A 20,192-nucleotide genomic window follows, 5' to 3' on the forward strand; every position below is an offset into this window, starting at 1 on the left:
AGCCTTGTGTGCAGCCCGGAGCAGGGCACAGCCCCAGTCCATAGCCCTGGAGCATGGCACAGTGTGGGGCGCAGCACCGTGCACGGCCCTGGGGCATGGCACAGCCTGGGGCAGAGCCCTGCGCGCAGCCCAGAGCAGGGCACAGCCCTGGTGCACAGCCCTGGTACACAGCACAGCCTGGGGCAGAGCCCTGCATTGCCCTGGAGCATGGTGCAGCGGGGGGGCCCATGGGGAAAAGCCCTTCCTCCGTGTACCCCCCCAGTCGCACTGATCCAGCCCAGCTCTGCCACGCAGCGGTGCTGGTCATTCCGGCTCCAGCCACGCACAGCATGGTGCATGGTGCCACCAGGAGCAGGGGCCCATCTCCTGCACCCCCTGCACCCCCCTGCCCCATGGGGCACCGGCTGCTCCTGCCCAGCCTTGCCCGCACCTGTGCCTGTGCAGGCAGCATGCGTGGCCGCTCGGGCCTGGCAGCCCCTGCCCCCCCCACCCCCAGCACCCGATAAGGGATCCCTTTCACCCAGAGGGGCCCCAGCCTGCCGCGCACACTCAGCACATTTCCAGCCCCGTCTATTTAAAACCGGTCAAGAGCCGGGCGGCCCTTTCCCTCCCCCTGCACTGCCGAGCCGAACTGGTGGACTTTCCTCCCCGCAGCGGCACAGCCATGAGCACCCGGGCAGCAGCGGGGCCGATCTTCGCGGAGGGCGAGGATTGCCGGGCGGCCTGGCGGGAGGCGACGGCCGGCTACGATGCGCCAGACGCCCACTTGGAGATCCTGGGGAAGCCGGTGATGGAGCGCTGGGAGACCCCCTACATGCACTCACTGGCGGCCGTGGCCGCGTCGAGGGGTAACAGGGACCGCGCGGGCTCAGGACCATGCCGTGGGGTGCAGCTGGGGCATGGGGAGTGGGCAGCTTTCCCACGAGTGAACACCGTGGGGGGGACACGCTGCTGGGGGACCCCACGGCACGTGGTGACGGTGGGAGCGGGGCTGCGGTGGCATTTGTGCTCTTGTGTCAGGGTGACACATTCCCAAAAGGGGCTGGGGCCGTGGGGAAGGGAGGTGCAGCTGCCCACAGGGGCCCGGACCTGCCGCTTTTCCAGCTGTGTTCCCTGCACCTGGCAGGAGGGTTTTGGCAGTGCCGCTGCGAGCGGTTGCTTGTTCCTGCTGCAACCACCCGAGGGGGGCCGGGGGAGCAAAGAGCCGCTGTGGGGTGCAGCCGGGGGGGCAGCAGGTGACAGGGGCACAGGGCTGCTCCCAGCTGCTCACCCCAGTGCGGGCAGCACTGCGCTTTCCCAACCTGCGCCAAAAAAAGCCCCGTTCGGGGAAAGAGCAGGGCAGCATTCAGGACTGGGGGGGGCTCCTGGAAAACCAGGGCTCTGTGTTTGCTGGGCTTGCACCGGCTGCCCAGTGTCCCCAGGAGGTAGGGTCCCCCCCCAGCTGCCCTCTCGTCCCCAGGCGGCCGTGTGCTGGAGGTGGGCTTCGGCATGGCCATCGCCGCCACCAAGGTGGAAGAGTTCGACATTGAGGAGCACTGGATCGTCGAGTGCAACGAGGGGGTTTTCCAGCGGCTGGAGGAGTGGGCCAGGACGCAGCCACACAAGGTCTGGGGCGGGCTGTGCCAGTGTGCAGTGCCGGTGGGCACCCGCCGCCGGGGCTCACCGCTCTGCCATCCCGCCCGCAGGTCGTGCCCCTGAAGGGGCTGTGGGAGGAGGTGGTGCCGACGCTGCCGGATGGGCACTTCAGCGGTGAGGCACCAGGCAGCCAAGCCCAGTGGGACCGGGGAGGGGGGGGCAGTGGGGTGGGGGTCCCCACGGCAGAGTCCAGGGTGCAGCAAGACAGGGTGCCGGGGCAGAGGGGTCCCAGCACATCCCTGCACCATGGGAGCAGGGGGGAAGTAACCTGGCTGGGGTGCAGGTGAGCACCCAGCCCAGCTCCCCCCCATGGTGGGGGCTGCAGCTGGTGTCCCTGGGGAGCAGCACGTCGTCCTGGGGAGAAGCGCATCGCTGCCTTTGGGGGGTCAGAGACACGGGGTGCAAATTTAAGTAGGAAAATATAGTTACAGGCCCGAAATGGGGCTCTCCCCCTGGCACATGAGCCCTGCCGGCACCTCGGTGGTCTCTCCCAGCTAACGGATGGTCTCTGGTGTTCCTGGGCAGGGATCCTGTACGACACCTACCCGCTGTCAGAGGAGACCTGGCACACGCATCAGTTCACGTTCATCAAGGTAACGTGGTGGGGTGTGGCACCCACACCTCCCACTGCCCTTTGTGAGGGGCCAGAGCCCCCAGCTCACGTGGGTTTGGGGGAGATGGGGGGCACACAGGGCAGGGAGGAGAATTAGGGAGCTAAGGAGTCAAAGCCAGAGCCGGATGTTGGTCTGCCCCCCACGTCCCCGTGCTGTCCCCAGGACAACGATGGCATTGCAGCACTTTCGGTCCATGTGGTCACAGCAGGAGGGTGTGGAGGGCCGGGGCAACATCCGGCTCTGGGGAGACGCAAGAGCTTAGCGAGGGCCAAGTGCTGAGCAGAGGGTGCTGCACGAGGCGAGGGCAGCGTGCTGGGTGCTGAGCCAGCCCCCCTCCATTCCCACTGCAGGACCATGCCTTCCGCTTGCTGCAGCCTGGTGGGGTCCTCACCTACTGCAACCTCACCTCCTGGGGGGAGCTGCTGAAGACCAAGTACACCGACATTGAGAAGATGTTTGAGGTGAGCATTGCTCCTTGGGCTCCCCAAAGCCACCCTGCAGCCTGTGCACCTCCTGTATCCTGGGGTGCTTGTCTGACACCGCGGCCATAGAGCAGCACGAGCTAGATCGTTCCACAGTCGTTCAGCTCACCCGTGACGGCTGGGGCTCAGCAGGGAACGCTTGAAGGAAAGTCAGAGGGGTTTTGCCCACAGCAGCCCAAGATAGGGCTCCCTGCACCCGGCTGCTCGTGCTGTCCCATGTCCCCACAGACCAGGGCTCAGCAGTATCTCCGCTGGCATCTGGGCAGCTCAAACCATCGCTGCTCCCTCCTGTCCCTCCTCCCTTGCAGGAGACCCAGGTCGGGCACCTGGTGGAAGCCGGGTTCAAGAAGGAGAACATCAGCACAACAGTGATGGACCTGGTCCCCCCCCAGGACTGCAGGTACTACTCCTTCCACAAGATGATCACACCCACCATCCTTAAGCACTGAGGGTGCCAGCGGCTTGGCACTGTCCCGGGGCTGCAGAAAGCAAACGCTAACGAGGAGAGGCCGATTATGTGCTCTGCAAGGAGGACAAAAAGCTCTTATCTCCTTTGATGCTGATGAGAGAAGATTGAAGCTGATTTATCTGGAGGCAGGAGATGGCTGGAGGCTTGGGACGGAAGTCCTGGACTCAGGACTCCCTGCCCCACCGCAGCCCCTGCCCTGGAGGGGGCTTCTGGGCTCTGCAGGTTCCCACTCAAGGCTCGTCCTGTGTCCAAATAACTCAAGCTGCAATTCCAGAATGTAGCTCAGAGCCTTTGGCCAAAGGGGTTCAAGGACGAGACATTTCCTCTAAAATCTCGCTCATTTTTAGAAATCACGGGGTGACTTTCCCCCCATGACAAGCCAAATAATCTAAACCGGGGGGAGAATCGGGGCAGTTGGAAGCATTTTGTTAGAACCGGATTTCGGCTGCTGCGGGAGTGACTCCCCAGTGAAGTTTCCCAGTACCTTTGGCTAAAGCCCACCGAGGGAAGTTAATCCTGACCAACTCCTTGCAGTTCAATAGCGCATAAATAACGTTTCTTCTCTCTGCCCAGAAGGGATAAAAATCCATTAAAAAGGAATGAAATACACAACTGCTGTTTCAGAGCAATTTGTTTGTCTTTCCAAAGCGCGTGCATGGTTCTGCAGTCGCTGCTCCTCACCCCAGGCTGATGGGACGACACCGCGCCGACTCCTGGGATGAGCCCAATGCTCGCCCTGAGCTGCTTCATTCCTACTGTGCCGCGGAGAGCTGCAGCATTCCTTTTTATTAGCCAAATTCCAATTTTAAGCATTAATATTTTACTTACATTACGGGAATAGAATTAATTTATAGTTGCTGTGCACACAGATATAAAGGATTTATTAGATCCTTTGTAGGAATTATGAGCAAAAAAGCAGGTGGTGAGTATGAGACGAGCTTGGGGTTCGCCTCGATGTGCATTAGTCTCAAAACTTCCTAACGAAACCCAAGAGCAAGTCCCAGACATTTATTTCACGATAGGTAACTCCAAACAGTCTCCTTCCCTTACAGGCTGCTCAGACCAGAAAATAGCACACTGAATGACATCAAATCCAACTCCCGCTTTTGAATTCAGTTTTTGAATGAGCTAAACCCACTTTTGATAAGAGGGATATATTAAAGACTGAAGAGGAACTTAACCAGGTAGAGTTTTATTGGAAGGCTCGTGAGAACACAGATTTATTGTGCGTACAGATGCAAGCAGGTGCCCCAGGTGGGCAGTAAGTGGGTGGGTCATAAATAAGAGGCTATTTCCTGTACCAGATCTGAATCCTCTTCTCTCGTTTGATTTTCTTCTGAAGCTGCAGGATTCCATACAGCAAAGCTTCAGCAGTAGGTGGGCAACCTGAGAGAGAGACAAAGGAAGCCCCGGGGCTGCTGGCCATACTGAGATGGAGCCAGCAGACTGGGAAGCGAAAAGCTACGGGCTTTACTCCTGAGCAGGCTGCGATTTCCCTCCGGCTTTGTCTATGTCACAGGCTGCAGAGTTCGTAAAAGTGAGAGGGCTGCAGTTTTAAAGAAACTGAAGTGATGTCATTTTCAAAAAGGTTTTTATAAAGCAAAAGCAAAGCATTTCTATAAGCAAGGTGGTGTCTCACAGGAGAAAGTCTCTGGTTGACTTTAACACACACTTTACACAACAGTTGCTGGTGAGTAATGTCACCAGAACTCCACTCGCTTACTGGACACCCCAGGCAGCTCTTACTAAAGCATCTGCACCTTTAGCAACACAGTTTGAAACAGAGCTTTAAAAACTACACCAAGTACTGTCCAAAATACAAAATTGCTCCCGTCCTGCCCCGAGCGTCATGGCACACAGAGCTTGTCTTTCCTACCTGGCACATAGATGTCCACTGGCACAATGCGGTCGCAGCCCCTCACCACGGAGTAGGAGTAGTGGTAGTAACCCCCGCCGTTGGCACAGCTGCAAGAGATGGGCGAGTTTCAGCACGTTCAACACAGCTCGGCAGCCCACAGGAACGATGAGCAGAAAGGAAAGGAGAACAGGAACCCGGCACCCAAGCGCTGTCAGGCAGGAGGCCGTCTGACAGATTTTACAGTAAGGAACAAGGTGGGTGCCAAGGTTTATGTCATTCAGCCCCTTCACCAGCCCTGGCTGGAAGGCAGAGGCTGCACTCGCAGACTGCGGCATCTCAAACCAAACCATCTTCATTACTCTCACAAAGCAGATATTCAGAGGGTCCTTCCTCTCTACTACAAAACCTTTTTTACATTGCCCCATCTGCCCAGAGCATTTCTAGAACTTTTTCTGCCCCCTCCAGGCCCTGGTGAAACGGCCGCCCTTGGCCCCAGCAGCTCCGGGAGATGAACAAGTTGTCAGTTCCAACACGCCAGAGCTCCACGGAGCTCAGATTTCGTGCTGCACAGTCGAAACGTTTTGAAAGCTTTTGTCTAAATGCAAATTCTGAGATTCTGGACCTGTACAAGTCCCCAGACTCCGACAGCTGCAAAAATCCCAGAACCTTTCACTGGGAAGACTCTGCAGTTCACAGTGACTTGACAGACATCATTCTCCTCGCCCTAATCAAAGGGAGCCTTTATGTTTCACTTGTAATAAGGCCGCTTTATACAATTTAAGGGGTTGGAAATACAAATGAGAAAGGGGTTCCCCTCCCTTCATCTCCCCACTCAAGCGGAGACACCAGATTTCTCGCATGTGGTACAAGGCGATAAGGACGTCCCGGCACTCACCTGCCCATGGATACCACATAGCGAGGCTCTGGCATCTGGTCGTAGACCTGCACAACACAGACATTTCAGCTTTCCATTTGCATCCAGCATGCACAGCCACACACGAGGCATCCAGCGCAGTCTGTACCTTTCGAAGAGCTGGAGCCATTTTGTTCGTCAGGGTACCGGCCACAATCATGACATCAGCTTGCCGGGGACTCGCTCGAAACACCACCCCGAAGCGGTCCATGTCGTAGCGAGGAGCCGCCATGTGCATCATCTCCACGGCACAGCACGCCAAGCCAAATGTCATCGGCCATAAGGAGCTCTGCAGCAGGAGAGACGCAGGGTAAGAACAATGAAAGCAGGAACGGAGCCCGTGTGCGGGTGACTTGAAAGAACAAAAGTCGATCGGACAGAAAAGGAAACAGAACAAGAGAAAAGTTTCAAGGTCTGTTTGTTCAGTCAGAGCTTCATAGACATTACACCAGAGAGCAATGTCCTCTGCTCCAGAGAAACAGATGCGTAGATTTGTGCATCTGCAGCCTCAGAGATGCCAAATGCACCCAAAGCCGTACACTCTCCCCTTTATGTCTCAGGCTGCTGAAGTGGCCACCTCAGCAGCCCCGCACAGGGCAGCGGTGACCGGAGAAGGCAAGACTCGGCTAAGCCAGAGCACGCTGGATCCAGGGTCACTTGCGCAGCCTTCTCCACTGCATGGAGCAGCTGCTCATGACAAAGACTACATAAAACCAGACAGTGCCTTTTGCTTGTCGCTGAAGGACAGCTCTGGTTAGCCTGTGCTGCTTTGCACCACCCTCAAATTAAGTGTCTCTCCCACTCTGACACAGTACCCCAAATGTCAATCTCTGGCCAAGAAACTTGAGTTTTGAACCTATTTTTATCCGGAGGAGGAGATGGTTCAAATCCCTTTCCCACTAGCACCTCAGAGCATTTGATATCACTTCTCCCTAGAGAGCACAGCAGGTTCAGCCACTCACCCTCCGCGCCCAGTTGATGAGGTCATCAAGTTTGGTGACAATATATTCGCCCTTGCTGGTGGGGACGTAGGATTTTTTCTGGACAACGGCTGAACTCTTTTGCTGGACTTGGACAGAGCTGAAGACAAACGGCGCAGTAGTATCAGTCTCCAATTATTAAGCGTAACTGCAGAATACAATCATTAGCCTCGGGGAGCTGTGATCCCATAAAGAATCTGTGGTACGTTGCTTATGGATGATCTCACACCTTCTACTGCCACTAAGACTGTGTCTATAATTGGGTGTTTCCCCCACACTGTGGGGAGATCTGCTGGAGAGCCCCTCTGTTTGCTGAGCCCAAATTATGGAGGGTGCCTGGCAGGTTCATCCCCAGGGCTCACAGACTGACAGCAGCCTGACAGTTAATCCTGGCCTTTTAGAAGCAAAGCAAGGAAAAGATTGTCACGCGTGTGCAGACAGAGCCACGGCAAGCAGAAGGCCTTTTCCCCTGTGCCACTTGGGACCCCCCACCCACGGGGAAAGACGCAGCTGAGGCCCTGAAGCCCGCGTTACCTGTCAGCATGGTCAGCTGCTGGCAACTGATGGAGCAGCTGAGTGTGAACAGATGTCACCGCACCAGGCCTGGGAGAAAGAAAAGCCATTGCACCTCTGGGTGACACGGCAGCACAGCCCCCCCGCTGTCCCCCCCAGCCTTGGGGCTCTCCCCGTGGGGAGCCGAGCAGCCCCAGAAATGGAGGAAGCAAGCACTAAGATCAAACCCAGCCAGAGCAGAGAACCCCATGGAACACTCCCCCCCCCCCAACCCAACCTCCCCCCCCGACCCCCCTCACTCGGGGCTCCCTGGCAGCTGTGGGGCTCAGGGCTGCCGCCGCCCCGGGCCTCCCCCCACCCCCACGCCGGCGCTCACACGCGTGGATGCGGCCAGACACCCCCCCAGCCCTGGCCCTCACCGCCAGGCCAGCACGGCGCGCCAAGGGAGGCGAAGACCTGCAACGAGAGCACGGGAGAGCTCAGCCCCGGCCGGAACCCGTCACCGCGGGAAGGGCCCGGCCCGAACCGGGACAGAGCGCAACGCGGGGCCTCCGCCCCAGGGACGAACCTGGGGCACCCCACGGCCCCCGGCCGCTCCCCGGGGCCCTCAGCCCCGCGGGCGAGTCACCCCTGAGGAGAGCTACGCGTCCCAGAGCTTCCAGCCTCGTCCGGTGTCGTGTCCCCCCCCCGGGTCTCCAGCCCGTCCCCGGCCCCCCTCAGGCCTCCTCCCGCCCGGCTCAGCCCCTCAGCAGCGGGTCGAGGCCTTCACCCAGTCCCTGGGTCCCGTCCCGTCCCCCACCCCCGGTACCCCGGGCCCCACTCACAGCCCAGCGCCGCCATCTCGCCCGCAGCCCTTCAGGCAACCTCTGGGCGCGGTGCACCCGCTAAGCGGCCCGGCGCGGACCCGGTGTGCCGCCTCACCGCGCCGGCGGGGAACGCGGGGCGGCACAGGGGGGTTCCGCGGACACCCGCCTCGCCCCGCCGCAAAAGGAGGCGGGGGGTGGGTCTCGATACCGGAGGGGTCCCGGTGCCGAGGGGGTCCCTGAGGAGCAGTCGTGCAGGAAAAAGAAGCGTCCGTCCCTGGGTGGGCTCGAACCACCAACCTTTCGGTTAACAGCCGAACGCGCTAACCGATTGCGCCACAGAGACCACCCTGTCGCCGGCGCCGCCGCGCCCACCGCTGTAGGCAGCGGGACCGCGCCAGTGCTGACCGCCCCCCGCCGCCGCCGCCGCCGGGGCCCGGCCCGGCCCGGCCGCGCCCCCCCCCCCCCCGCCCCGGACCCTCCCGCCGCCCTGCCCGGTGCCCACCCCCGCCCGGCTCGGCCCCACCGGGGGGGTCACGGGAGGGGGGGGGGAAAGCGTTGCCATGCAGCCGAAATAGCTCAGTTGGGAGAGCGTTAGACTGAAGATCTAAAGGTCCCTGGTTCGATCCCGGGTTTCGGCAGCTCCGTCTTTTCCTGTCGGACTTCGGGTTGCGCTGCCGAGCAGCAAAACCTCCCGGTTCTCTCCGTTAAGCCCCAAAACGGCTCCCGGGGCGCTCAGGCGTCGGCGGATGCACCACACCCTCCCCAAATCATGCTTCAAATTGTTTTAATGACACGCAGGGAGGGATATAACACCGCGGGGTGAAGGAGGCAGCTCAGCAGACAAAGGCACATCGATTAAAACCAAACAACTGTAACAAGTAGCTTGCTGTTGGCAGGGATGAGTATGCAAGTACCTGTTTTAAATAAAGCACAAGAACAGAAAACAGTAAGGTTGCTTTCTTGTACTCGTCCCTACATTTAATTATGTTTCACACAGCTTCACAAGATACTACAGTTTTATCCGATATACAAAAATAATCTTCACCTGATATAAAATTGGAAGAACATCTGCCTGTGTGCATGCAAGACCACAGCTTAAAATCAGTGTTTGAAATAAAGCATGGAATTGTTTAGGTTTAAAAAGCCCCTTAAGATCACCAGTCCAACTGTTAACCTCACACTGCCAGTCCAACCACTAACCCATGTCCCCAAGCACCACATCTACACACCTTCTAAATCCCTCCAGGGATGGTGACTTCCACCACTTCCCTGGGCAGCCTGTTCCAGTGCTGGACAACCCTTTGGGTGAAGAAACTTTTCCTAATATCCAATCTAAACCTCCCCTGGTACACCCTCCCCTTTCCTGTTGTCCATTCTAGTTCTCTCAGCAGCTCCCATCAGACCTGTTCTCCAAACCCTTCATCACTTCATTGCCCTTCTGCTGGCTCTTGACCAACACCACCAGGTCCTTTTTGGCTCAGCAGCTTTCCAGCCCTTCCTCCCCAAACCTGTAGCATTGCACGGGGTTGTTATGACCCAAGTGCAGGACCCGGCCCTGAGCATGTTCAAACAAATGACAAGCCTTTGATGATTCACTCCATCCAGCTTTAATTAGAGACCAGATAATTCTGCACATCACAAGACTGATTACTGTAAGGTACTGTAAGTAACCTTTACCACCTGGTTCAGAAGTTGAATGTGGTTTTTAAAGATGTAAACATTTCAGAGTGCTTCTAGACAACGTACACTCTTAGTCATCCTCAGGCAGAAGATAGTTTGATTTTTCAAATGAGAACTTGTCCATGGTGAATCAAACCAAGATAGCGTTAGCCAAAAGGTAGGAAAAGTAAGGACCGAGATAAAGGCAAGGTGATGGGGGAGCTCTACTTCTGGGCCCTGGTTTGAAGAAGGATCTTAACAGCACTTTGGGAACTGTAATTAAGAAGCGTACACACCGTTAGGTTTTAACAGAGGGGAAACCTGAGGATATGCCCATGGGAAGGCACCTACAACAGCACCTGGGGTTATGGGCTGGAAACTTCTGCATTTTGAGTGTCACTCAGGTCCAGAGTTAACTCTATCAATGCATCATTAAATTCCTATGCTATCCCAGGAAATGCATTATCCCTTCTCACAGGTTTTAATGAAACAAAGAACAGTCCAGTTAAATACCTGTTACATTCCTATGATTTAGGTACTTCTCAACATCCCTTCCATAATGGGAATAAGGATTCCAAATGCATATTGAAACTCATCACAGAATACAGAGTAATAAAAAGTGTAATTAAAATATTTTCTGATCATTACTGTAGCCAGAAAACTGTATCCCAGTTTACATTTAAACTTCTTCCTTAATTTCAAATCATCTTGGTTTCTATTGGACAAGCAAGTAGATGGCATCTGCACTATAATATAGAAAAATACAAATCATTGGGCTTTTATCATTTGTTATCAATAGCACCGCAAGTCTGTCAAAGGCGATTTGCAATACACTCCACCTTTAGCAAAAGCTAGGGGAGGGAACTACGCATGATTAAGTTGATATCTCAATCAGATAGAAAAAGACAATTAAGAGTTCCTAAAATCATGGCCTCAAAAAGCAATAAAACAGCATTCAAAATGGTTTCACTTTTAAATGGAAAAGTGATTTTGTTTTTTTAAGCAAACGTTGAATTCCTTTTCCACTGCATTTTACAGTTGCCCTAACAACAACAAAAAAAACCTGTGTTACTCAGGTTGCATCACTAGGTACCGATTTTATTTCCTACACTTTTAGACATATGTAAAGCAGGAACAGTCGACCTGCTGGAAATGTTCTCAGATGGGAAACCTGCGGACATTCAGCAGCAGTACAGTCATCAGGCAAGACGTGGCTACATAATTTCCCAGTACATGTTTTTCTGAGGACAACAGCCCTTCCTATGCCAGATATTTGGCCAGAATAATTCATTTAAAAAAACGCCTTAATGGTATATGAAGAAGCTCTGCTTAACACTTGCGGTCTTTGCAAGTTCCACAGTACAGGCACTGAATGGGTGAGGACTGAGGCGTTCCTACACAGTTTGCATCGTCTTTTACAGGCAGTGCAGCGTGACAAGACCAAGGGAAGCAGCGTGCAGCTCCAGTATGCAGAATCGAGAGCAGGGAAACTGAAGATACAACTGTATCCAACAGTAGTACACCATTATAGCAACTACATCTTTTGAAGATATACACATGGATTTTAAAAAGTAAAAATTACACATTTTATACAAATAACCACTTCTGCATTATATACACTCAGTGCCAGTATAACTTGGGAAAGTTTGTACCACTGTTCAGATGCTGTCTGCAGATGCTAGTTTGGTCTTGCATTTCTTCCTTTCTATAATTTCTTCATCAAATATTTCTCTCTCCCTGAAAAGAAATACATTGAAGTCCTGTAGTGAAAATAATCTTAACATATTCAACAGTTTGCAGTGTGTTACAGTAGCTCAGCAAGAATGTTTCCCATGTTTAAGCATTTCGTTACTTAGGCAACGAGAAAGCTTGCCTCACAGAAGGGAGGATACTGAACTCTTCTGCCCTTATACTCAACACTTTTCTGTATAAACAGTAAACTAGTAAGAAAAATTCAGAGAATATTAAAAGTAAAAAGATACCTTTTGCTCACAGATGGTCCTTTTATGTACTTCTCTTCTGCCTTCTTGTAATCTATGTCATCCACAGCAGCAATCGCATAAATGATGGCCTATGAAAACATTTAGTTCATTTATACTCGTGAAACAAAAGCTAAATTACCACCAGTGATTTGAAACTGCCTCAGTAGATGAGCACATTTTTAGGACAAGGCTCCTCAATCACTTAGGAAACTTGGATGAAACTGCTCATTGTGTACCTGAAGTCCTTAAATAAAGTGTCCTTTATCATTCCCAAAGTAAAAAACAAAACCAAATCAACCAACCCAAAGCTTTGAAGAGTTTCAGAACTAATCGAAATCACCAGAAAGCAATCATTCTGCCTTTAAAAACACCATGCTACTTCAAGCTTCTCCATTCTGCGTTAATGGCTTAAAAAAAAAAAAAATCAGTGTTTAGAATTACACCAGTTCTCATCTCGCCCATAACCCTGCCAGCCCAATAATGCCAACATCTGCAGCGCCCGCAGAAGCATGGACTGATTAATCCTGCTGCTTTGTTTATTTATTTTCTCCAACATGTAACATACACATATTTGTTCCCCAATTACCAGCCCATGAACATGGCTTAAGAGCCTCCTGCACTGATTTTAACATTCTTCACTCAAGATATACATAGAAACTCAGCAGTTTCATCCTTAAAGTAGGCACCCGGCTCAAACATCACCCAGCTCCTGGTGAACACTCTGCAAGTCATAACACTAGGGTTATGTGATTCGACTGTAATTTACTTACTGTAACGTTTACTTTTCTCAGTGTTTCATGTTTACTTACTTCAGGCAAAAGGACGTCTGAAATAAATTTTATTCCATCTCCGTTTATTTGATGCAGATTTTTAGTGTCTATCTCACGATACACTTCCTTCAAGTAGTTCACTACAAGGTCTAGTTGTTCCTCATCCTCTAAATACGTTTCAACGCAGGTCACGTACTGACTTGAATTCAGGAATTTCTTCAGCCACCGGGATTGTTTTCTGCTTTTCAAAATAGCCAAAAGATGCTCTTCAGCACCCTTAGTCTTCACTATAAACTCCACTATCTTTTTATTCGCATTATCTCTAGCGGCTCTCATTCTGTCAGGAAGAAGTTTCTTGGAGGGCTTCTGAAGGGAAGTTTCTGATGAAGATTCTTCAACATCTTCCTGTGCCGCATTTGGAAAGGTCATTTGGACTAAACCTTGATAGGCTTCCTTCCTAACTGGGTAGCCTGAAAGAAGAGCCACAATCATTTGTGCTTAAATATACAAAACAAGGGGCTCTCTCACATACATACTTACATATGCAAATATAAAGTAAAGGACTTTTCTTGGTAAGAGATAAATTTTTCTTCCTCCCCTACCAAAGAGGGTAAAAAACCCACCACCAACATGCCTTAAAAAAAAAAAGATTAGGGACTTGAAACTCTGACAGGAGCTCTGAAGTGAACTCTCTACAACATGAAGTAACCAGTTACCTGATTGTCTTTAAGGTTTTTCAGTCCCATAACAAAAGTTAAATACCAATTGTTAGAGTGCAATAATGGTGTGTGGTAATTTTAATGGCACTCCCTCACAGGGTCTGGTGCCTGACTCAACACAGGTAAGTAAACTTAGAGCTAAACTTTACCTACTAAGAGAAGAATACAAAAGATAATGAATTCACTTACTGATATCGGCAGCAAAATATTCCAAGAAGGATCCCGTAAAAGAATGACAACCTAAAAAGCCCAAACAGGGTTATTTATCAGTTCAATTAAGCCTATGAAACAAAGCAGACAGTTATCTTCTTTCTGATGTCATCCATTCTGATATACATCATCCAACTCATTGCTTACCTACTCTAATTCGATAGTCAGAAATCAATCGAATACACCACTCAATTTCTTGGCGATAATCTTCTTTGGCTCGTTCCTGCAAAACAAGAGCCATTTACAGTCCTAAAAAGAGCAGCCTACAGAAGCTTTTAGGTCTAGGACACTAACCAGGTAACAGAAGTGGCTAACAATAATGAGTTAGAGTTTACTTCAGTTTTCTGCATTTCCTGAAATTCAATTTCTGCCATCCCTTGCCATGCAGCATGAGAGTGGCTTTGCAGGTAGAAAACTCACAAGTGAAAATAAAGTCCTAAAAGACTGCACGCCTTCCACATACACATGTATTCTCAGCAGCAGCCTCACCAAGATGGAAAAAGTGTCCAGGGTATCCCATTCCCATATTATTCTCCATTTTGTGGAGCACAAATTACATTTAATTACTTTGCTGAATTGAGTGAGAGAGAACAGATAACGGTGAACAAACCCAGACCAGTCAGCTGCACCACACTCCTCCCGCAGGGTCAGCTATACATTCTGTATACAACTTTATTTTCCTAACACACGTACACACTTGCAGTTACAGTTTACTGCTAGTACTTACTATGAGGTCCTGCTTTTCTTCACAATCAAAGTGCTTCAGATTCTTAAGAGATACTGAGAAACTTGACGAAACAAAGAAACACAGTTAGGGAAAGAGGCAGTTGAGTTGCACCTCTATTTACTGCAATTCTACACCTCCCTGAAAAGGAGGTTTCATAAGGAATTCAGGCAGGCAGGTTTTACTAGTTTTTGTTTTCATAATAAGCTAAAACTATGGAATCTTTTAACAAATGAGAAGTACCTGGCTTTAAAATAAAGCTAAAGGCAGGCCTGTGCCTCCAGAAAGTTTGGGCACCACATGTAAAAACAGCAGCTGGGCTCCCAGCCTTTTTTTAATTTTATTCCTCATCTGTGTCAGCTGTTCACATGAATGCCAGCCCCTCTCAACTGGCTGCATGGTAAAGCACGCAGCCCACACCTGCAGACCCTCACCTACCTTGGTCCCTCCCTCTGTGGTCAACTTTAGTTTTAACCAAGAGCCTTAACTGTCCTCTACTGGGAAGAGAGTACAGAACACTGCCCAGAATGTGATCAGAATCCACAACATTTACCCTTTTTTCTTGTCATCTGTATTCCCTTCTATGAACAGCACACAAGCCTTTTTGTGTTTCTGCTTCACATTTTTTACCTGTTGAAAGGATAAAGTCTCATTAGCATCCTAAAATCCTAATACTCATAACATTTTCCAATCAATATTATATAGTACACCCCATACTTAAAGGAAGCTACACAAATATGAAAAATTAAGTTTAAAGTGGCAAGAATAGCAAGTTACCCCGATGGAGCGGTTCTGTTAGTGCACAAGGACCCATCCTCTTTCTTTTGTTTGTTGGGTACAACAACCCTAAGTCACAACACAAGCTATAAGGGCTCAGTAGTAACACTCTGCTCCAATATAAACATATGTCAATCAACCATGTTTATTTTTTTACATGTTTTTGTCATAGGTAAATTTACTTCTATTATCTTTGGAACACTTTACTGGAAGATCTTTACCATTTCCAGCCATACACAAGTCAAGAAGGGCAAAAGACACTTAAGAACTCAGTAAGCTGCTCCTTATTAGACCCCTTGCAATGGCACTCTAAGAAGGCAGCAAGCTGTTCTTACCACTGCTGGCCAATAAGGGTACCTTCGCAATTTGCACCAGACCAAAATCCCTTCTTCAATTGATTGTGGTTCTATGATGAAAAATAAAGTAATTTTTCTTTTAAAAAAACAACACAAGACAGTTAGCTCACTCTCTCTTATCAGCCTCCTTTCAGGAGTTTCACCTCAATGCTTTTACAGGTGACAGGGTATCCCCTCCACCCCCCAAAATGCAGCACAGAACTCAGAAGTTTCAATCCTAGGCCCTTGCCCAGTTTCACAATGATTTGCATTTCATTCTGGTTCCAAAAGCCTTTCTGGAGCATCCAAGAGCTGCATTTTATTCCAAGCTCAAAGCAAGCTGGATTCACTCTCTAGAAAGGTTAGGTTTCATTACCAAGGCTCATCAGCAAACTAGAAGCACGCATACCCTAAAAGAGCACATCAATCTTGGGGGAAGAAGTCTCATACAGGTATACTGATGTCTCACCTTGATGTGATAAAATACTAGGTAGTTCTTCATCCTCCTCCTCTTCATCTACCAGAGCTGAGAGGCGAGAGAGACTTTCTGAGGAAACTATCTTTGAAGACACGTCAGATGATTCCAGTCCTGCCAACAGCAGCGAGTACCAGTGTTCATAAGTGTGGAATAGTGATAAAAAAAAAAGCATCAGCTTAGACCAGGTGAAACACATCCCTGCGTAAGAGAGCCCACAGCAGCGCGAGTCACCGAAACACGAGGGTCTGCCACACCACACACACTCTCAATTCTCTGCCTAGGTAAAAATCTAATAATCTGAATAAAAGATGAAAAAGGGAAAGGAACAAGAACAGGCTCGTTTCAGGACTCTGTACCAGCCTGTTCCTTTACGTAGTGCCATTTCATCTCAACACTGACCTGCACACTAACTAGACAGCAGTGAAGAAAAAACCAACCTACATGTGAAATTTGCAAGTATGGAGTAAAGAGTAAGAATTACTGCTAAGTACAGTTTCCCAATGTAAAACCCCAAACAACTCCAGACCACCTAAGTACCACACCAGTTTTTAGCCAGCATCAAAGCAACTGCATTTTGTGCTTCTCCAAAACTTAAACCAAAATTAAACCCAACAATTTAAGAACCTCATTCACAAAAGCAGCACAACATCCCAAGATGAGTAACAGTGCTTGACAATCAAATGGGATGAAGTTTTCCCTTCCCCAAGCAATATGCCCACCTTCATCTTCTTCAAAGTCAGGCAGCTGAAACTGCTTTACTTTATTCATAACCACGTGTGAAGTATTCTTATCTTCCTCCTCTTTACGCTGACAGGGGAAGCTATCAGGAAGCATCTCATTTTTAGATGGCCCAGATGAAGATCCAGGGCAATTCCTGCATTTCCTTTTTCTGTGCAAGGACACAGTTGCACTGCTCTCTTGCTCTCCAGTAATCTGTTTTGAACTCACTGGCTTTCTTCTGCCATCCAATTGCTTCGCTAGACTTTTGCTCTCACTACTGATGCTTTTTTCCAAATCATCCGAGGCACTTTTACAGGAGGAATCCAGCAACATCCTTCTCGGTTGACCCCTGGCGTTCGCCCTTCTGACAGGTACCACTGTATCAGGCTTGCAGGGGACAGAGCGAGACCCCTCCTCAGCAAGGGGCTGTGCTTCATCCTTGGAGACACCATTCCCACAGCAGACAGGTGATCCTGCACCTCTGGATTTTCTTCTTCCTTGCTTACTTTTTTCCTCCTTCGGCTTAAGGGAGACTTCATTTCCTGTTTTGGACTCTGTCAACAATCTGGGCTTGATTTTTTTCTGTCTTAGTAGTGATTTTGATTCTGGTATTTTGCAGTTTTGACTATGTAAGTTTGATGTATCGCACAAGTCCCCAGTACCACGTTTGGAAAGGTTCGTTCCACTTTCACATGCTCTAGTGCTCTCCTCCAAAATCAAAGAAACTTTCTGGGTTTGGCTTTTTGTCTCCGTCTTCAGGCTGGGGTTATTTTTTTGGTCTCTCTTCCTCTTGGAAATCTCAGGCTCTGACTTTTCTTTAGAGTGAAAGAGTGATCGACACCTACGTAAGGGGGTAGAGGAGAGAAATCCTGTGCTGTTCTCCTGGGATAACCGAGTACTTGGTCCTTCTGAAGGTGGTACTTGTCTGGGTGAGGCATTTTGATTCAAAATATCCAGGGCAATTTTAAGAGAACGGCGGTATTTCAGTTCTTCCACAGCCTCACTCGAACTACTCCTTTGATCTGATGAAAAAGAACACGCAATAAATGCAATAATCTTTATTTCTATATGAGAAATAAGAAATTTTATTTATAACGTCTCTTTTGTTTAAGATGCAACTTAACACTTAAATCACCCATGATTCTTAAGGCAAGGAACAGAGACACAGAAATGCCTTATTTTGATGGAAGCACACACAAGTTTCTTCACCGTTCCTTCCAATGCACTACACAAGGGAAGAGCAAAAGTAGCTGTGATCATGTTTAGTCTATTTTCAAACTTTATGGATGAAAAAGAAAAAGAGGGGAAAAGAGATAACCCTCTCTCAATAAATACAGAAGTGAAATATATAACTATTGTCCACCAGGTTGAGCTTCTGCATATATTTTACATTCAGAATATATACAAGGCAGCAAGTGTTATGGCATCTCCTCACCTAAGTTAGAGGCAATGTTTTCTATACATTCTTCCTTCAGTGGTACGGCATCTGCACAGTTCACGCTAATCCTGAAAATACAACAAAGCTGACGGAAAAATCTCACAGCATTAAACACTACTAACAGCACAACACTGCTTTCATCTGGCAACAGACTTGCGATATTTTTTTTCCCAGAAGCCATACTTGTTAGCAGAAGTTAAGCGGAAAAAAACCCCCACACTCAGCTAACAGTCAGAACTTTGTTTACAGATGTTCCATGAGACAACTACACGGCTAGCTCTAAAAAGGCAATGGGTTTGGGGGTTAGCCACCTGATCCCTCTGTAAATCAATGATCTCATTTCACAGATACCTTCAGATAAAGGGATTACTTTTTTTGTTTTAACACATCTAAGAGCACAAATATACAACAGTAACAAGGATACTTAACTGTTCTTTCAAGCCAAGTATTTCAACTTTCAAAGAAGTATCCTTGGCATTAGTAACAGACGTTTCCCTAGCAACTCCAGTTTTGCACAAAACCTACATTAAAGAGAAAAACATGCATTTAAAATCCTTGACCAAGTCTGTTAGACTTTAGGACAGATCTGACATCAAAACATCTTTAATATGAACAGCACAGAATAGACCAATATTCCATGGCATCTAGTTGCATTATTAGGATCTCTACAGACTAGCACTTTTTTAAAATATGTATGTGTTTACTTGGACCTCTTACTACTCCGTATCATCCATTTCTAAGCTACATCCACAACCCTTTCCTCATTTGTACATCTGCTTTACCTTGGCTGGCCATAAACGCTTCTTCCACATGCAAAGAACATACTCTTGATCCGTCATGGCTGTGTTTCACATAGAAAAGGAAAATTCCAGCATGCTCTGAAGAAAAGGGGAATATAAGAGTTACCCAATGCTTGGTCCATTTTTGTCGTCCTTTTTTTAAAAAGAAATATAGGAGTCAAATAGAACATGTATTATTACAGTTATGTACCATTTTACCTTCGCTATGGCTGGATTAATATTTCTTTGCATGAGTTCTCCAAAACTAATTAATTCTAATAGCGTATCTTTCTATAGCTCTGCAACACAAAGATTTACTGAGCATGTAAGTCTAGAAAAAACTGTCACAAATAAATTAAAAAAATGCTGCCGCAGGCCTGAACATTCTGCAGTTCCCTGCTACCAAATCCCGAAAACTGAGGTCACTTGTCACATCCAACAAATTACACCATACTGTGCCAATTTTTACACGTAGTTTATAAATATAATCTGAGCGAACCAAGTACAGAGCGTTTCTTAAAGACCCAAAGGCTCACTGAACCACCCATTAAGAAGAAAACCTTCCTGCACTTACACAGCCGAAGACCGCGGGTTCCTCAGCACGCTGGGTCGCGGTCCTGCCACGGAAGGAGGGAAGGAAGCACGTTACTGCTGCGCTGAAGCGCCGGACCCCACGGGCTCGGGGCAGGACACCAAGTCCGTCACTGCCGCGCAGTTTACGGAAACTACGAGACTCCAACAGCCCCACCCGAGCCGGCACTCCCTGCCCCCAGCTTCCCCCGCTGCTTCCCGGGGCCAGCTAAGGGCAGGGTGGGCCGCCCCACCAGGACTTGCCGTGAGATAAGTAAGGGCCGGGGTGTGGGGGAAGTGGGCCCGGTGCCCCCAGCACAGGGGCTGCCGCCGCGCTGAGGGGCCGGGCCGCCCCTCCTCGTTCCCCCGTGAAGGGCCGGGCCGCCCTCTCCCCCTTCTCTCCCCCCCTTCTCCTCTCCAGGCCGCCTTCCCCTCGGGCCGGGGGGGTTGGGGGGTGTTACCGTGCGCGAAGGCAGGGCGGACGGCAGCACCGCGCCGCCTCCGTCCATATCAGGCCGCTCGCTCTGGCTCCGTTTGCGCATGCGTCGCCTTACCCCGGCAACGCGACAGCCAATCAGCGGACCCCGCTCGCGCGGAGGACGCCTCCCTCCCGCCGCCAAAACACACACGCTCCAACCAATCGGAGCATCCGCTCCTCCGATTGCTCCGCCCCCGATCTCTCTCTTATTGGAGGCCTTCTGTTGCGTGTTCCGGGCGACACGGGCTGCGCTGTGACATCAGGGTGGGGCAGCTGAGCCCCC

The 20,192-nt window shown here is 50.0% G+C and overlaps 3 protein-coding genes and 2 non-coding genes across 7 annotated transcripts; 2 read left to right on the forward strand and 3 right to left on the reverse strand.

Moving 5' to 3' along the window:
• Nucleotides 1–577: 577 nt before the first annotated feature.
• GAMT (guanidinoacetate N-methyltransferase) lies at nt 578–3,812 on the forward strand. The gene is made up of 6 exons (XM_054805762.1): nt 578–848; nt 1,460–1,605; nt 1,686–1,749; nt 2,161–2,228; nt 2,600–2,710; nt 3,040–3,812. The coding sequence occupies exons 1-6, from the start codon at nt 665–667 to the stop codon at nt 3,178–3,180; spliced, it is 714 nt and encodes a 237-aa protein (XP_054661737.1). The 5' UTR covers nt 578–664; the 3' UTR covers nt 3,181–3,812.
• A 564-nt stretch (nt 3,813–4,376) lies between these two features.
• On the reverse strand, nt 4,377–8,432 carry NDUFS7 (NADH:ubiquinone oxidoreductase core subunit S7). Its single transcript, XM_054805764.1, has 8 exons — nt 8,289–8,432; nt 7,884–7,920; nt 7,486–7,554; nt 6,934–7,051; nt 6,081–6,260; nt 5,954–6,000; nt 5,077–5,165; nt 4,377–4,586 (listed from the first exon to the last, which is right to left on the reverse strand). Exons 1-8 carry the CDS (start codon nt 8,302–8,304, stop codon nt 4,489–4,491), a joined length of 654 nt encoding a protein of 217 aa, XP_054661739.1. The 5' UTR covers nt 8,305–8,432; the 3' UTR covers nt 4,377–4,488.
• Nucleotides 8,433–8,539: 107 nt separating this feature from the next.
• TRNAN-GUU (transfer RNA asparagine (anticodon GUU)) lies at nt 8,540–8,613 on the reverse strand. Its single transcript has one exon. It is a non-coding gene; the product is annotated as a tRNA-Asn (tRNA).
• A 222-nt stretch (nt 8,614–8,835) lies between these two features.
• On the forward strand, nt 8,836–8,908 carry TRNAF-GAA (transfer RNA phenylalanine (anticodon GAA)). The gene has a single exon. It is a non-coding gene; the product is annotated as a tRNA-Phe (tRNA).
• Nucleotides 8,909–9,039: 131 nt separating this feature from the next.
• Nucleotides 9,040–19,980, reverse strand: PWWP3A (PWWP domain containing 3A, DNA repair factor). 3 transcript variants are annotated; one of them, XM_054805556.1, is made up of 15 exons: nt 19,436–19,842; nt 18,865–18,960; nt 18,512–18,603; nt 18,080–18,150; nt 16,644–17,666; nt 15,916–16,035; nt 15,447–15,517; nt 14,888–14,964; nt 14,338–14,398; nt 13,758–13,833; nt 13,590–13,640; nt 12,721–13,151; nt 11,912–12,000; nt 11,582–11,666; nt 9,040–9,184 (listed from the first exon to the last, which is right to left on the reverse strand). In XM_054805556.1, the coding sequence occupies exons 2-14, from the start codon at nt 18,919–18,921 to the stop codon at nt 11,588–11,590; spliced, it is 2,298 nt and encodes a 765-aa protein (XP_054661531.1). In that variant the 5' UTR covers nt 18,922–18,960; nt 19,436–19,842; the 3' UTR covers nt 9,040–9,184; nt 11,582–11,587. The 3 variants fall into 3 exon arrangements, with proteins under 3 accessions (XP_054661531.1, XP_054661530.1, XP_054661529.1); XM_054805555.1 differs by lacking the exon at nt 9,040–9,184 and adding an exon at nt 19,893–19,980 and having other exon boundaries at nt 9,854–11,666; nt 19,436–19,478; XM_054805554.1 differs by lacking the exon at nt 9,040–9,184 and having other exon boundaries at nt 9,854–11,666; nt 19,436–19,478; nt 19,696–19,841.
• Between the last annotated feature and the right edge of the window lie 212 nt (nt 19,981–20,192).

The sequence above is a fragment of the Grus americana genome, chromosome 28, assembly GCF_028858705.1.
Source record: "Grus americana isolate bGruAme1 chromosome 28, bGruAme1.mat, whole genome shotgun sequence".
NCBI classification, from domain to species: Eukaryota; Metazoa; Chordata; class Aves; order Gruiformes; family Gruidae; genus Grus; species Grus americana.